This window comes from Panicum hallii, chromosome 1, assembly GCF_002211085.1.
Source record: "Panicum hallii strain FIL2 chromosome 1, PHallii_v3.1, whole genome shotgun sequence".
Lineage (NCBI taxonomy): Eukaryota > Viridiplantae > Streptophyta > Magnoliopsida > Poales > Poaceae > Panicum > Panicum hallii.
The window spans coordinates 58,248,193-58,265,496 of NC_038042.1; the positions used below are offsets into that span (position 1 = coordinate 58,248,193).

At 43.7% G+C, this 17,304-nt stretch overlaps 3 protein-coding genes across 7 annotated transcripts; 1 reads left to right on the forward strand and 2 right to left on the reverse strand.

Moving 5' to 3' along the window:
* The first annotated feature begins 73 nt into the window (after positions 1-73).
* Positions 74-14,257, forward strand: LOC112872891 (putative clathrin assembly protein At5g35200). 5 transcript variants are annotated; one of them, XM_025936012.1, is made up of 16 exons: positions 74-427; positions 10,361-10,496; positions 10,597-10,666; positions 10,735-10,832; positions 11,357-11,498; positions 11,594-11,694; positions 11,970-12,053; positions 12,165-12,215; positions 12,286-12,351; positions 12,445-12,510; positions 12,654-12,734; positions 12,823-12,900; positions 13,078-13,209; positions 13,291-13,366; positions 13,465-13,583; positions 13,661-14,257. In XM_025936012.1, exons 2-16 carry the CDS (start codon positions 10,404-10,406, stop codon positions 14,033-14,035), a joined length of 1,632 nt encoding a protein of 543 aa, XP_025791797.1. In that variant the 5' UTR covers positions 74-427; positions 10,361-10,403; the 3' UTR covers positions 14,036-14,257. The 5 variants fall into 5 exon arrangements, with proteins under 5 accessions (XP_025791797.1, XP_025791738.1, XP_025791957.1 ...); XM_025935953.1 differs by lacking the exon at positions 74-427 and adding an exon at positions 8,443-9,361; XM_025936172.1 differs by lacking the exon at positions 74-427 and adding an exon at positions 8,446-9,361 and having other exon boundaries at positions 13,468-13,583.
* LOC112899115 lies at positions 3,919-8,359 on the reverse strand. The gene is made up of 4 exons (XM_025967457.1): positions 8,350-8,359; positions 7,234-7,645; positions 6,178-6,232; positions 3,919-4,144 (listed from the first exon to the last, which is right to left on the reverse strand). Exons 1-4 carry the CDS (start codon positions 8,357-8,359, stop codon positions 4,004-4,006), a joined length of 618 nt encoding a protein of 205 aa, XP_025823242.1. The 3' UTR covers positions 3,919-4,003.
* Positions 14,258-14,674: 417 nt separating the features above from the next.
* Positions 14,675-17,032, reverse strand: LOC112873213 (vacuolar protein sorting-associated protein 55 homolog). The gene is made up of 5 exons (XM_025936246.1): positions 16,822-17,032; positions 15,589-15,776; positions 15,468-15,507; positions 15,289-15,373; positions 14,675-15,060 (listed from the first exon to the last, which is right to left on the reverse strand). The coding sequence occupies exons 2-5, from the start codon at positions 15,682-15,684 to the stop codon at positions 14,865-14,867; spliced, it is 417 nt and encodes a 138-aa protein (XP_025792031.1). The 5' UTR covers positions 15,685-15,776; positions 16,822-17,032; the 3' UTR covers positions 14,675-14,864.
* Between the last annotated feature and the right edge of the window lie 272 nt (positions 17,033-17,304).

Genomic DNA, 17,304 nt, shown 5'->3' on the forward strand with positions numbered 1-17,304 from the left:
CGTTGGCTCGTGATGCGGACGGCCACATGTCCGCATCCAAGGACTGCTAGTACAGCGCGTGCCGTGGGCCCGTGGCGTTCCAGAATCCCAGTTCGCAGACACGCATCCTCGTCCGCGTGATAGCCCCCAAATTGCCCGCCGCGAGACAGCCACGCGCCCCACGCCGTTTCCCTGAGCTCGTGCCGTCTCCACCGCCTCCCCGAATCCTCGTCCTCCACCGCCTCCTCGAATCCTCGTTCTCCGCCGCCGCCGCGTCTCCCCCCCGCATTATGGCGTCGAGGATGCAGCGCGCCGCCACGCCGGGCAAGCACATCATGGCGACGAGGATGCGGTCGACGTAGGGTAGGGCAGACGGAGATGGTGCCCGACGGCGGTGGAGCTACGGTTGCCAGCTGTGCTTCTTGGGTCATGATAACCGCCGGCGCCGGTGAGCCCCCACCACCCCCCCCCCCTCTTGCCTGATTTTCGCCGAGGTGGGAACCGTAGAAAACCCTAGAAACAGGGAGGACGAGCGTTGGCTCGCTCCACTCAACCTTGGTTTCCTCCATTGGCCGGTTGATGTCTGAGCGCGTCACGGATACCGCTCCAGGTGTCTACTTTCGACCGATGCTAGCCAACCATTTCTGCCCTTATCACTATCTCGTCTCTAGGTTTCTGAAGCTTGTTTTTAGATCTAGGATTTGCTAGAGTCTGATTAGGGGTTCTGTTAGGAGAGACTTGTTCCATTGATTAGGATGTTAGGAATTGAACTTTCACAGCACTAGTTACGATATGATAAACCTTGGTGCAGATAAAATCCACTAGTATCATTATTTCTGGTTTGTTGGATATTGGATAAGCCCCTTTAGTATATGCAATTATGCAGAAATGGGTAAGAAAAAATAAATGTGAATTTATGGGCTAACAACTTAACTTTAGATCAAGTGTAAAAGGAATCAACTTTGAGGATCATTTGCACCTTTTTTTTCTTGAATTGGCTTTCACACAGTTTGGGTTGATTGGGGTGCGTTTCCTGAGCTAATGGTTGCGTATTTAACTCAAAGAAATTAAACATATTCCTATTCTCCTGAATTTGGCATGGCTTTTATGTGATAAATGGCAATGAAACCTACATAAAGCCATGGAGGGAAACAGGCAAGTGATCAAAAGTGAGTGCCCCTCAAGTCCGTGGTTAGGAGTTGCCGCCTATAGCTGATACGGTTCTGGTTGTGTGTCAGTTATTTTTGGTTTTGTTAAATGTTCTTAAATGTCAGATCATCTAAGTGTAGTGTGTAGCAATGTTTAATTCCTTAAATTTGGAGGTGAACTATAGCATTGTTTAAGATGCTGATTTATCCTAAATCTAGATGTAATTTATATCAGCAATGTAATATACTGTCATGTAAAAAAAGGTGGAAATGGGGAATAAGGAGATAGGGTGTTCATGAGCCTACTCCATTGTCCATTCAGTTTAAAAGTTATTTTCTTATTGGGACCATCATATGAATGTTAGTGTTATAATGTTATTAACTTTCTTAGGTTTACGGGTACACAGTAGACACTGTGGAGAATTTTTTGGAGACTGTTGATGTGTTAAAGTATAGATGCGATATAATAAAGTTTGTATCTAGGGTTGTCATAGGCATTAATCAGGTTTAAGCTGAGAGCTGGGGAATGAATATTAGTCCTCAGCATATGCAGTGTACTCGCAAGATAAATGCTACTTGTGGTACCAGACTACCAGTTCATATAAGGATAATCCAAAGGTATTTGTGTTTTGCCAGTCCTGTCTTTCCCCAGTAGTTAACTCTAGCTGATTGTGCCACTGCTAGAGAGTGGACTGATATTTCGAATGTTGACTATTAGAAGTGGGTGTCCATACACAAAACTATGGAGTGAAATTGTGTTTTGCATTTGATAATTGATATACTGGACATGTTTTAAATTATCTCCTGCTTCTCTTCCCTTTAATTTCCTTGCCCATTTTCTGTACCTGCTTCTGAATAGTGTCCAAAGTCTAAACCATTGTTCCATCACGTAATCAACACAATGCCTATCAAACAATTTTTGTTATTTCTGAACTATCTAAAGTTAATTCCTTGATCTGTAACTTCAATTTCTTTTAGTTTGCATTGATTATTGATGTTTTTGTTCCACACTACGACTTACAATGGATGGATATGGATTCTTTGTTACTTTGTCTCTGATGTGTTCAAAGGTATGCAATATGTTTTTATGTCCAGAACAGGTTACAACATTCTTTGTTACTTTGTCTCTGATGTTCAAAGGTATGCAATGTGTTTTTATGTCCAGAACAGGTTACAACATTCTTGCTGCGTACAGTATGCCTGCTTTAACCCTTTTTTCTATCAGTTGTGTTGCACTCTAGCAGTTTCCGCTGACTGTCCTCTATTTTTTGGGGCTTGACAAGTGGTTCCCAGATTGCTTCGTTCTTTGTTCTGGTTAAAATGCATCAGTTGTGTTGCAATCTGAGCAGGGCGCCTCCAGCAGAGAGCCAATAAGTTAGCTTTGCTGCTGTCGCTGACTCGCTGATCTTTCTTTCCTTTTTTACCTGGAGTTGCTGTATTGGATTCGTGTAGCTAAATTTAGTAATAGTTAGCATAGCGCGGCAGCAATATAGCATCGTTGAAAGCTGAATTAAAGTCGCCTTCCTTAGGGGCCAGGTTGTACATAACTAAAATTGAGGTTAAATTTTGTTAAAATTGACATCACTAACATGTAACTTATTGGTTAACATGAGGTTAACAGTAGGCCCATGAAGGCCAAAGTCCTGTTGCATTCAAACAACTCCCTATGGGATGCGGTTTAGCAGCCGTAGCACATTAGGCCCACTACTGGCCCAGGTCGTCCCTCTTTGACCAACCAAGTTACGAACCATGGCCATGACGTCCACTTAAGCCTATCAAGACCCTGTTTGCGGCACACATTCGGCTCATATCGTCTCACTTATAGGTCCACTACGACCCAACAAGACTTCAGCATGAAAAGGAATCTTGTAAGGGCTGAATGAGGCCCACCATGATTTCTGCACGAAATGACGTCTAGCATGCGGCCCCACCAAGACTACCGCAAATGACATCTTGCATGGTCCGAATGCGGCCCACAAGACTTCAGCGAAGTGACATCTTAAATGGGCCAAATACGGCACACTAAGACTTATGCACGAAATAACTTCTTACATGAGCCGAATGGGGCCCACTACGGCCCACCAAGACTGCTGCACGAAATGACATTTTATATGGCCCGAATGCAGCCCACCAATACTTCTGCACGAAATGCATCTTATATGGGCTGAATACGGCTCCCCAAGACTTCTGTGAAATAACATCTTACATGGGCCAAATGTGGCCCACTACGGCCCACCAAGACTTCTGTGGAATGGCATCTTACATGGGCTAAAACCGGCCCATCAAGACTTCTGTGGAAAGGCATCTTACTTGGGCCGAATTGGGCCCAGTACGGCCCACCAAAACTTCTGCACGAAATGACATCTTACATGGGTCAAACGTGGCCCACTACGGCTCACCAAGACTTCTGCACGAAATGACTTCTTACATGGGCCAAAACCGGCCCACCAGGAATTCTTTGGAATGGCATCTTACATGGGCCGAATGAGGCCCACTACGGCCGACTAAGACTTATGCGAAATGACATCTTTCATGGGCCGAGCTCGGCCGATTACCCCCGGGTTAGTAATATATATTTCGGTACATGAGGGCCCATATGGTGCATGGTTGGTCCATCACCACAAGACCCGCTGCAGGCCTAGATGCGGCAGAAGAACCAGGCATCGAGAACCAGGCATTGAGACCAAAAGGAAAGACAATAACCAGGCATTGGGACTAACAAGAGTGAACCTGGGATGGAGACTACATGAAATGAAGAACCAGGCGTCGAGAGGAGGAAAGACGTACCAAAGAAAGAAAATGCATGAAAAGGCTGTCTTCGAACTTTAATCAATGTCCGGTGAAATGTCCCATTAGTACAATACCATTAACCTACCTTATACAAAAAAATATTGCACTACGTCCAAGATTGGTAGAGTATAGCTACAGTGAAATGGACACGTTTTTGCATCAGAGAACGACTCAGTGCCCAACCACAAGCCAGCCTTTCCGCATGGCTGATACTTTTTCCCCCGGTCCTGCAATACGGAGATAAAACAGATTAGTTAGAAGGATAAAGCAGTGAAGAAACCTCAGAATCGCGGCATCATTCCATGGCAATTTTTTTCAACATCGTGGAACAGAAATATTGCAGGTTTTGGAATATACAGATCATAAATACATAGTGGACACCAGCTTTCACGTTTGCATGTGCCAAAATACTGCAAGAGCAAAAAACCATAGCTAGGTTCAGGAATGGACATAGTGATTTCTTGTTATTTAGAGTAAAGAGACTGTTAATAACTGCTTAACTAACGCAAGCAAGCACAAATCCACAAGGCCACAAATCATATTTAGCATGTAAGCTGAACACCGAAACCAAATCAATCAACATTCAATTCATCAATTGTAATACAATAGATGCTTCCAATGGAAGGATGGAATACTAATATAGTTCATATCCCATGTTAAGTCCTACATCTGATCACAAATATACGCTCATTGAGGTTTGTCCTAAATCAAAAAAAAATAGCTTACCATTAATAAAAAACTTTTGCATAGATTGTCAACACAAGATTGGCATTAGTATAATCATTATGAAAAATACTTTCATAATATATAACTAATTGTATTTAAGGTACATATATTTATCGATATTGCTAGTCAAGTGTCATATTCGGTAACATCCTAAATTTCATGGTTTATCGATACTATTAGTCAAAGTGTCCTAATGGATTTATATGTGTGATAAGAGGAAGCATAGATTGTCTGACAGTCATCCATAATGTCATTGCTAAGAGTAGATACAACTTAAATACTACAACAGTAATAAAAAAGAGGTATTTAAGCAATACTGAATGCTAGGGAAGAGCCATCTTGGACAGTCAACAATATCAGGAGATTGAATATAAAATTTGTTAATTAAACTGTAATAAAGTAAGATTAAAACATTGGTTAGAAGGTAGGCCTTTACAAATTTGTTCTAACTATTAACTATAAACCGAAACCGGGGGCGCCATGTCATCTTGCTAAGCAAATCAAGCGAGCAAGATATAACAAGGCATTTTTCAAGAAGCATGAATATGCTGATAGCAGTTACAATTAAAGAAAATGACAAAAATTTCAGACTTGAATTGTTGTGCTAGTTACCAAGACAAATCGCATCTTTGATCTCATGATATTAAAAAGAACTATCTCCAGTCAACAAAAGCTTGGTGTTCGGACATGGAACAGCAGTAAAAACAACCTGTTTTGCTGGTCTGAGGCGTCATGTATGAACGACCAGAGGTAGTACTATATCATTAATGTTGGGTACTTGGGTCAACAGGTCTTTGTTTCCTCAAATACACAAGAGAGCTGCGTATCATTTCATTAAAGAAGGTCAACAGGGTTCATAGGCTAATAAGTACTTGTGTTCATGGGAAAAGGTGAGCAGGAAACAGGGAGAAGGAGATTGTCTGCAACGCTATAAAAAAACTATTATCACTGTTTTTAGGAAGTCATCATACCTAGACGCAGGTATTTCTTGAAATTCCAATCTCCAATCAGATAGCTATTCACATGCAGCACAGAAGGGCTTCATCTTTAATAACTAGTTCTGTGATTCCCCTATTGCAGAAAGTAACAATATAAATTTATTACTCAGCCATCATAAATCATGGTAATATTCTAGCATACCAATAACATTGATCACGAACAAAAAGAATGCAGGCGTAATAAATTTGATAACCTACAAATTATTTAGGGCTTCTGTTGGCTAGCACAAACTTCAGAGGGAATTCTAGGGCATGCTGTGCATGAAACTAGCTAGACCCATGAGGGTAGATTGCTTAAACTTTTAAAGTACCTAAGGTATCACAGAAATGTCTTGTATTGTGCGTTAATATTTATGTTCACAGCTGCAATTAACATTGAGTTTACTGAGACTTCAGTAAAACAAATATAATAGGCCCGCAAAATAAAATTTTTACCACAACGTCCTGCTCTGACTAAACATCTCGACCATGAAATTTAGGATGTTATCGCATTATCAGCATCAAGAATACTATATTATATTTGAACAAGTACCCACCTCATTCGCCTTGAAACTTTGTCCAGAATACCAGAGTAGAAGAATTCGCATGTTCCTACACAGTGAAATGCAATGATTACTGGTATGGCTCATCAGTTGTACAGTACAAGTTTCTAAGAAACATTGGAATAGTATTCATCATGACAATACATAATGCTGTAACTAAGAATAATAGGCATTTAAAATACAAAGATAGTGATAAAATTTATATCATTTTTCAGGTTGAAAAAATACTACGGCAATCAAAATACAGAGCAAAGAAAGAAAAAAGATCAGAGTTTCAGACTGGCGTATTGTGCATGTCACTGAAACAAATTGCATCTTTGTTCTCATGATATGCAGAATGTCATATATCAATATAGCTATTCATAAGGCCAACGTGGGCATCTGATAATGAAGACTGTAATGTATTGCATCCATATCAGTCAACCCATACAGCTCCACGTAAGGAAAAAAGCTTGGAAGGAAATAGATTAAGAAAAAAGGTGGTTATCTGCAAAACTTTGAAATAGCTCCTATGTATAATTCCGAATGCATCATAACATAGTAGCTGGTCCAGTACAATCATGCCTTTTAAGGAACACTATCACTACTTTATGTCATATGCCTTTTAATTCAATGGGTGAGCACTAACAAACTCTAAATCATATGGTAAAAAGTTTAAGCTATAAGGAACGCTCAACTCATCTAGATAATTGGTGAAAAACTAAGTGCTAAGCAATGTTCAGATGCAAGTGAATTAAATTCAATACCCAATTCCTTGCAGCTTTAAAGCTGAGCACCATCACAACATATTAGCTATTCTAAGCATAAGCATCCAAAACTTTCTATCTGTGACCATGAAGGATCATGGGGTGAAAACAAAAAACACCTGTCAAATCTGCAAATACAGGACTGCAGCCATTTCATGAAATCCCTGAGTCCAATCAGATCCAGCACCACGGTAGTTTCATCTTCATTATCACACAATTCCCCTATTACGCAAAGCAATCACATAAAACACTTTACAGGTCGAAGGAAACACGGAAGGAAAATCATATGAGCAACCAAAATTACCGGAATCGCAACAAAAAATTCATCCTCGTAGATCGGAAAAACCGCATCGTCGTCTTGACCTCCTGGCTCCTGCCGCCGCCGCCACTCCAGATCAGATCCGCCGGCTTGGGGGCGGCGGCGCCGCTCCAGCCCGGCGCCAGGCCGAGGGAGGAAGGAGGCGCGACGGCGCCGACGCTCCAGTCCAGCGCTAGGCCGAGGGATGAAGGAGGCGCGGGTGGCGGGCTTGCGGCTGGGAGTGGATGGGGGCTGGGGCTGAGGAGCGCGGAACGCCTGCCTGCGGACGGACGGACCCCACGCGAGTCGCCGCCGCGGGACGGCGGGCGCGTAGGTCGCCATGAGAGGCGGGGGGTAGTGTTTGAGGCGGGGGCGGCGGTTGCTCGGGGATTGAGGAGAAGCGAGACGGATTTTTTTTCTTTTTGACACGGAAGCGAGACGGATTGGAAAAGCGCGTTGCAAGTCGGTGCGGCTCGGTGCGCCGGTGCTCCTCCGAACTAGCGGTGGGCCCCAGCGTATGGGCCTTTTCAGATTGTTTTGGCCCGACCTACGGTATTCAGGCCCAAAAGAGATTGCCTATCTCAGCCCTTTTTGTGTTTTGGCGTCGAAAGTGAATTTTTTCCGATCCCGCGGAAAGTCATGATATTTATTTTTTTTGCAATGACAATGGTGTAAAGGTCAAGCACGCAGTGAAGCACGCCAAAACTAACCCTTCGCAGCCGCGTCTGATGAAAAGTCTAGTGCAGGGTCATCAGTGTCCCGGCCTCGAAAATGCTCAATTCAGAGCCTAGCTCTTCTAGACAGTTGATACCACTTTTGAAGTACATACCTGCGTAGTCCGGTGGCCATGAAGTACATGATGTACCACTTTTGACGCCTGATTTTTTTAGGCACCCGTCAATTGGTGTCTGTTCAGAGCTGGTCGCACCGAGATCATCATCTTTAGTTTATGGATACGGAGGAGAACGAGGACTCTTACTTGTGACACAACGCTGTGGCATTTTCTAGAGACCACAAAGTTTAATCAAAACTTGAAGAATTACTTTGCATTTAAAGAGGGATGAACTTTAACTTCCACGCCTTCTACAAATATGCACAGTAAAATTCATGACAAACATATACCCATCCCCATGCCTATATATTTCGTTTATGGAGATGTGGTCATGGATTCGGACAAGAGAACAAAGACTGACTACTCTAGGCTCCGGAAGAATTGAGGGGCGGTTGGTAGCGCATCTCCTAATGAATTTCTGCAGTCTGCGGATAACCTTCCTGCCATGAGTTTGACGCCACCAAACTTTGACGATTTGGACGAGGCCGCGCGCTTACGACTGGCTGCTTGCTACGTTGAACGGGACTGGACCTCCAAGTTGTTCCCATGCGCCTGCGCTATAAATAAATTAGCACATATATGATTCTACAAACAATGCCAACTTGTAAACACCGTAAAATGGTCGGCAGCAAAAAAGAAAAGAATGAAAGAAAAGAGGGAACAAAACACGCGATGCTTCCTCCACAAATAAAAAAGACGTGAGCCGCAGGTTAGTAATTCACCTTTATCACATAAAGGTACGCTAACCGATCAAATTAGCCACCTGAACTGATAAATTAGTAGTACTATGCTTGTGCCTGCAACTGGCCAGGCCTATTCATTGGACCTGAACCCAAGAACTTTAGAGCAAAGTGGCAGAGCAGATAGGAAGCAAAGGGAAAAGGCAACGGAGACAGCAAAGGTATCTGAGAAGCGATGCGAAAGTCTACGCAGCCTGTGCTAATAAAGAAGTGAAAGGGTGTTCGTTGGTCAGAGCTCAGAGGGCTGGTAATAAGCGGCCGACGTCCGGGAACACGTGTGCTAATGTCACTCACCACGCGGCAACGAGCAACGACTCCGTCCTCCCTCCTCCTGCTTCGGCTCCCCTCCTCGCCAGCTCTCTTTCAGACACGACTCACGCTCGGCGCCGCCTTCCTTTGTCCTTCGCCGTCCAGAGACTACTTACGTAGCAGGCAACAAGAAGGACCCAACCACTTCCTGCCTGCTTGCGGCTGCTTCTGGATTCCCCTGCAGTCTCGGACCCCGGGCCAGCGACCTCCTCCGCGCCGCCGATCAAGTCCCGGCCTTTTCTTCTTCCGCCAGGTAAGTTTTTATCCTCCTGCGGTGTGGGCAATGGCTGTTCTTCTCCCGATTCGCTTTCTGTTAAGAATCAACTGCTGCGAGATTCGATTTCCCCCATTTCAACAGTCTGGTTCGTTTTCGCCCAAGTTGGCATTTGTTCTCACTGGCCAACTTGCGCTTCGCTGCTGGAGCTTTGGGGGTTGGCGAATGGTTGATTCATGATGTATGGCCGCTCCATTGACCCCGTTTACCTGAAAACACAGCGCCTTGATGCATTTCCCGTTCACTTCTATTTTTGGTGAAATTTTGGTCATTAAGAAAACCAGTAATATTCCTCATTTTTTGAAAAGATAGTAATATTCCTCATAACTGATGAAGCAAGAAGCTATAGAGTCCGTACCAACTCCCAACGATCGTCTCAGCTTTTGGGGGCATTTGTTTGTCGGTTGGTAATCTGCCGCCGCACCTCAGTTCCGATTTTTTTTTCCTCTCTGCCTGCCGTTTTTTAGGATGTGGTTGGAGGTGCGTTTCTCTGTTAGTTGTTACGTTGTTGCTTGGGTCCGCGAATTTTCGGGTGGGGATTTGCTTCCTCCTATTTAGCGCTTTCTCCTCGGGAGTTTACTGGTTTTCCGGGTTTCAAAATTCGAAGCGCTGCCTCGTCGTGATCTTCTAGGTGTGGCATCGGATGCTCCTATGTTCGTTTGCCTAGATTGTCTTTGAAAGCTCTTGTTTTGGTGAGCCCGCTTCGGTTTTATCAGCCTGAATTGGTGCTGTCCTTCAGTTGTCCATCTATTGCTATTACAAGCAATCAGTATTAGATTGATCGGAATTCTTCTTCTGCAGTAACACAGTTTTAGGATAGGCAAGGGTTTAGGATCCGTATTTTCATTCTGATTAAACAGCATAGCCTTTTCAGACTTCAGTTAAGGATTGTTTGCAATTTTGCACTGACCATCGTCGCCATTTTCTAGTTCACAATTAAGTATTAACCCATGCATCACTCTTGGCTCTTCTTTGTAGGTCAATCAGCCCAACTAGGAGACATCGATCTGTGTCAGGGAGAATGGCTGGGGGTGGCACAGGCATCAGAAAGTACGTTGGGGCTCTCAAGGACACCACAACAGTTAGCATAGCAAAAGTAAACAGCGATTATAAGGTAACGATGACGGAAAATTTTAGGTTCATATTCAGGTCCTCTCACGTTGCAGCAGTGGTGTTAAACTGCTCTTGTCTTGCTATTCTCTCCCTTGTAACAGGAGCTGGATATTGCTATTGTGAAGGCCACAAACCATGTTGAGCGTCCAGCAAAGGAGAAGTACATAAGAGGTGATCATTCATATGCTTCTGATCTGTGAATTTTCACCGTATTTCCTGCTCACAAGTTCTGGTTGCAGATCTTTTTTACCATCTTTCTCCTGGAAGACCTCGTGCAGATGTAGCCTACTGCATCCGTGCCCTTGGTAGACGTCTTTCAAAGACCCGCAACTGGGCGGTATGTCTACTGTGAATTTCCTGATGTTCTCCATGTATCAGCATGCTTACTAGTCTTGGATGCTCCTCTTTAAATTTACCGGACAGAATTTAACCCGTATGATCTTCTCCATGTACCCACAAGCTAGGGAGTGAGTTCTCCATTGTTATTCACATTTGGACTCCAATATCTAATTTCCTATTCTTTCAGAGAATATCTGGATCAATACCTGTTTAAGTAACATGCATTGGCATTGTACAAACTAGTTCTCCATAACGACCTTCTTTTTCCCTGCCAAGATATGTCCAAGATAATGAAAGTGTTCCTTCTGACTATGGATCTCTCCTGATCTGAATAGTCGTTCTTGGAAAAGACCTTTTTTTTTCATTCAGCACTGCTTAACCTTCATTTCAGGAAAAGAATGCTTAGCTTTTCATGATCCTGGAGAGTGATATTTGTATACTTTGCTTGCCTCTGATTATAAGATTTTTAGAAAGGCGAAGCAACATGGTACTTAACTTTTTTGTTTGTATTTTGTCTGACAGGTTGCTCTGAAGACATTAGTTGTCATACACCGTGCTCTTCGAGAAGTTGATCCTACTTTCCGTGATGAATTTATCAGTTATGGAAGAACTAGCTCCCATATGCTCCATCTGTCCTACTTTAAGGACGATTCTAGTGCAGAAGGTACCTAGTTTGTTGTTAACTTCAACCAGATGCTGGAACTAGTATTCAAAGTTTCAAACTAGTAGAACTTACTGTAATTATTGATTATTATGCAGCCTGGGATTACTCAGCATGGGTGCGCAATTATGCTTTATATTTGGAGGAGAGAATCGAATCATTCCGTGTACTGAACTATGACGTTGAGAAGGATCCATTGGTAGGCAATCTAATCTAGTTGGTCAAGTTTGTAGCACTTACTCCCCAAACTTATTTGTGGTTTAGGTTCTATTATATATCCTTCATTATCATTTTAGAGCTCTGTAACTAATCTTTCGATGGATCAAAGTCTTCCGAATTTCTAAAATCTAAACATTTTTTAGGTTGCATTGTTGAGTTCTCAACTAGTGCATTACTGAGTAAAGAATTTGGTCAACCATAGAATAGCGAGGGGCTTCTTGAACGTTTTATCTATGTAAACTCTTGTATCCACAGAGAACACGGGATCTTGATACAATTGGATTGCTCGAACAATTACCAGCATTACAGCAGCTTCTTTTTCGACTACTCGATTGCCAGGTAATTTAATCGTTGTTATCCTCTGTATAAATACACCAGTTTCTGTGTTTCAGAGTTGCCATTGACATTTAAAAGGTATCTTGCTGACTTTTTTTTTCTTTTTTTTTTTAGCCACAAGGGTCATCATCTTATAATATCATAATCCAGCATGCACTATCAATGGTGAGGATTTCAGGTCATTTGTACTAGTACTCTTAGCATTCCTTGACCTTGTTTTATGTGTTACTGGCAGGTTGCTCTAGAGAGTGTTAGGATCCAAACAGCCATCAATGATGCAATACTCAATCTTGTTGACAAGGTGGGGACTACTAGCTTGTTGTTCATCATTTTTTTTTGTGTGTGTGTTTCTGTCTATTTTGCTGAGCTAATTTACATGTTCTGCACAATGCAGTTCTTTGAGATGCAAAGAGATGACGCTATAACGGCACTTGACATGTATAAAAGAGCAATTAGCCAGGTCAATCATGATTTCTTTTCTTCTAGTGGTTGATCCATTAATTTTTTGTCCATTAGTTGGTCATTAATATTTAACTCTTGCTGTCTTACAATATCAGAAATCATATGGTTAGTGGCTGAGAAATTTTATTTACTTCTGTACAGGCAGAACAACTTTCAGAATTTTATGAAGTGTGTAAAAGTATACATATTGGGCGTGGTGAGAGATTCCTTAAAATTGAACAGGTTTGGCTGCCATTCTAATGATCATTAGTATGTCATATTATGTGGGAGCAGCTTATTGTTAACCTATTGGTACCACCGAAACGTACAGCCACCTGCATCGTTCTTGGCAACTATGGAGGAGTATGTGAGCAATGCTCCCCTTGCTTCTACGATTCACAGAAATCAGGTTTGCAACTACTAAAAGTTTGTAATATGTGTTTCAGTACAATTACTGTTTCTTTCCTGGGATCTTTGTTATCTGCTACTATGTGTAATAAGCAAGCTGTTTATGGTGACTTTATCGAAGTTACTTTAAGGCAGCATTTTGATGGTCTCTTTCATGCCCATTTCTTTGTTTTTCTAGGCTGTACTAGCTATAGAATACAACACAAAATCAGAAGCTGAAGAACCATCAACGCCGCCACCTCCAGCTCCAGTACCTGAACCTGAGCCAGTTAAAGAAGTCACTCCCGCAGCTGAACCAACAGATCTGCTGGTAATTTTCCATGATACTGCACTAGTCACGCAACAGCCATTAGCCGATCAGGCTTCCTAAAACCTCTCATTGTCTTGGCAGGGAATGAATGAATCAACCCCTGACACATCTGAAATAGACCAAAAGAATGCTTCGGCATTGGCAATTGTTCAACAAGGTAGATAATCATATATCCTGCAGATGAAATCTCTTTGTTTGACATCCTAAGTAAAACGGTGTCCTAAAATGCAATTTCACTTACTTGCTTTTTTGCAGCAGATAATGCGCCTAAAGCACCTGCTCCTACCAGTACTGAAAGCGTGGCCACCAGCTGGGAGCTGGCGCTATTCACCGCACCCAGTTCAAATGAAAATGCTGTTACTTCAAGCAAATTGGTACATAAATTTAGATAATCCATATCCGATTGCCTTATTCGTTCCCTCTGCAACCATACTGACTATACTTGCTACAGGCTGGTGGACTGGACCTGCTTACACTTGACAGTCTATACAATGAGGCGCACCGTCAAGCACAGCACGCACAGCAGAATGCGAGCCAGAACCCTTGGGAGACCGTTCCAGCATCGGGTCCAATGATGCAGCAGCCGATGTACGACCCGTTCTACGCCTCCAATTCCATTGCCGCAGCCCGCAACGTGCAGATGGTGGCGATGGCGCAGCAACAGCATGCCTTCATGCTCCAGCAGGAGCAGCAGCGGCAGATGATGATGATGATGGCACAGCAGCAGCAAGCCTCTTCCAATCCGTTCGTCGACCCGTATATGCACGCTGGCGCAGGAATGCAGCTCCATGCCAGTAACGCGTACACTGGAACTGGTATGATGTAGGGCGCCACAGAATCTGCTGCTCTGTTTTCTGGCACCTTTGGTTCCTTTTTTGTTCTCATTTTGCCATTGTAAGAATGTCAATATGAGCACAGCCGTTGAAGTTCTTTTTTCTTCTTTCTGGCTGTTCATGAGCAAGAAGGGTTGATGCGCACCTGTGAACTGAAGGACTAGTATCCTTGCAAAATTCAGTACGAGAAACACTGCCATTTTCTGATGTGGTCATGGAAAGCTTTGTGACCGAGTTGGTTGGGTACCTACTTTGCACAATCAGATCGGTATTTTCTCTCTGAAAAGACCATGGCACAATCAGAGTGAAATTTGTTGCCTCACCTTGTTGAAACCGCCTGTTCGTACAGGCAAGCTGCCATGCAATCCACATAAAAAACTGAACCCGAGCAGGGCGCACGCGACTGAGCGCCACCGGCCGCGCGCCGGCGTGCACGGAGGCGTGCCGGCTGCCGGCCGAAACCTCTGCTAGTCGGCTGTGGCCTGTGGGGCACGCTGTCTCGCTGAGTGAATGGAAACGAATCGTGCACCACACGCACCCATTGCCCCTGGTGCCGTGCCGTACGGCGAGCGGACGACAACATGCGTCCATTTGGGCTGGCATGGTACGAACCGGGCCAGGCAATCAGGGAATCAAATACCATGCGAACAATATTTTTTTCCTGAATGTGAGGCAAAGCATCACCGGACGAACAAAATGGAGACCAAACATGTACCGTTGTATCCAATCTTTCCCTAAGTAATGCTCCCAATGCACCTGTACAAACAAGTTCACGGCCATTTTGCAAAGGATCACGCGGGCAGGAGGATGTGAGAACTGAAACTAGAACACACTGCTGTACTCGCCGTCGCTGTTCATCTGGATAAACCACAGGATTGCCACACCAAAGACCACGAAGGATGACAGCTCCATCGTCAGTGCTCCCCATCCAATGACACCGGCGTGCTTGAGGATCGACGGAATGGCGATGCTCCCCACTATTGATGCGCCCGTCAAGAATTTCGTGAAGTTCACCCAGCTGCAGTGGCAGTACAAGTACACAAATTAAGTTCACCATGTATGACGAGAACTTAGCCATATATCACAAAGAATTCAGGGTATGCAATAAGCTATTCAGCCATTAGCAGGCACCAGGCAGGCAGAATATGAGGGGCATTATTCAGGGGAACAAAATTAGTGCCATAAAATCATGGTGGCGAGTGTGAGAATTAATCAGCAACCAGGGACTTAGGTGAAGATCACTTACCCATCTCCCCCATTAGACATCATCGAGGAAGTATCAGAGCCCAGGAAAAATATGAGGGGCATTGGTAGGATAAGGTACATCAGAACTGCACAAATTGCCAAAGATTACTTAACAGTTACCCTAAAAACAATTATCAGGAAATGAGCGAAGTTTGCAAGTGCTACACAAAATTTCCTAACCTGTTAGCATTGGCCACCAGTTGTTATAGAGAGCACAAGCCTGAATGAGCAAAAAGTAGAGTTTTATGTACAGTGGAAAAGATAATGAACCGATGCTGAGATAATAGAGTTAGATGCTTACCAAGATCTGCAACACAATTCCACCAGAAACCAATATGGCAAGAAGGGCAAGTCTTCCACTGTGCAAACATGTTCTCATACTACGTGACAGTGCCATTGTTCCTTTGATGTTGTTCACTTCAGTTCTCCTTTAATGTGAAGACACGCAAAACTCTTGCTTGTTCTCGAAGAAAGCCTCAGCTACAAATTCTGGGATGATAAAAGGATAGATGAGCAATACTGCAATACTTTACCAGGAAGCAACTGGCAAAAAAAACGAATTATAACCAGCAAATTGCTAGAATATCTCGTATTTTATTTCCGATAAACTTTAAGTGGTCAAGTGGGACGCTCACAAGGAGAGGATACCCTTGGATTAAATTTTTTAAGTAGAGATGCAAAAATTCTAAAAACATTCTCCAACTAAGGAGTTAAGGTGGAAAGTGAAAAGAAGTCAGAAAGGGGAAACCAACAAGGTGTGACCTACAGTGACTCAATCACAACCATGTGATTCGTCATACATAACATTCAATCCCAGACAATGATAGACTAATCCCTTCAACATCCCAGGATTCCTCTCAGCTGATCTTTCAAAGTAAATCTGTGTACTGAACCGTAACTAGTGAACAAGCTGTGTCAGATTTTACAGTTGCAGCACAACAATGTCCAGCAGAAATCCCAAATGAATGTGGAAAGCAACTGTGCCAAGATAAAGGAAAACACAACCCATGTTTTCATAGTTATACTAACATCAACATATGCCATTTCTTATGACCTGACAAAGTGAACTAAAACTGTACACTTACAGTCAATCTGATAAGCTATACCATGTGCCGTGAGGGAACCCTCGAATCCTTTTTGGACATGAAATTGATCGCGCGGAAGAATACAATTACATGCCTAGCAGGACCCAACCAGAAACATGGATTACTAGACTGAATTAGTTCTCCACTACGCAGCAACGAAATCTGCTCCCAAATGATGACCGAGAGATGCGGATCAGCAGAGATATCAGAAAGCTAGCCTGTGTACCAGGTCACCCGATCGGAATTCCTGTGAAATCCAATCCGGAGTAAAGTGGTTTCTTCCCTCAGGCTCGGTTCTACTACCAGAGATCCAAACACAGGCCACGAAATTGTTGGGGAATCTTATGATACATACTGGCGAATCGAGCATACTAAACACTACGCAGCATCTGGCACCGATCGAGCCACCAAATCATGCGAAAGGGAGGAAGGAGGAGAAGGGTGCGTACTCTTGCTGCCGGCGGCAGGGGCACCGCAGGAGACGCGCGCCGCCACCGCGTGGAAGAGAGCCGGGATGACGCCGCCACGGGAGCCGCGGCGGAGAAGGGCCACCACGCCCAGGCTGCTGGCCTGCTGCGGTGGCCGAGGCACCAGAGATTTCGGCTCAGGGGAGGAGAACGGAGGGTGGGGGGTGATGTGGACGGCCGGCCCACCAAGTGCTAGATGATGGTTTAGCTGCGTGCTGTGAGAGGCAAAACCATATGATGGCTGTGTAATCAATAGTTTAATTGCTCAGTTCCTAATTCCTAATCCAAAGGTGTAAAGATTCTGGCGTCTTCAGTTGCTCCACCTGCTTTGTTTGCTTTTCTTGGCTGATTGAAGGTTTGACCCCTTGTTGCTTTCGTGAATTCTCCTCCATTTGTATTTTGTAGTGTTTCGAATGTGATTTCCGTCAACAAGTTTCATTGAATTAATTTTTCCTCATGTGTGAA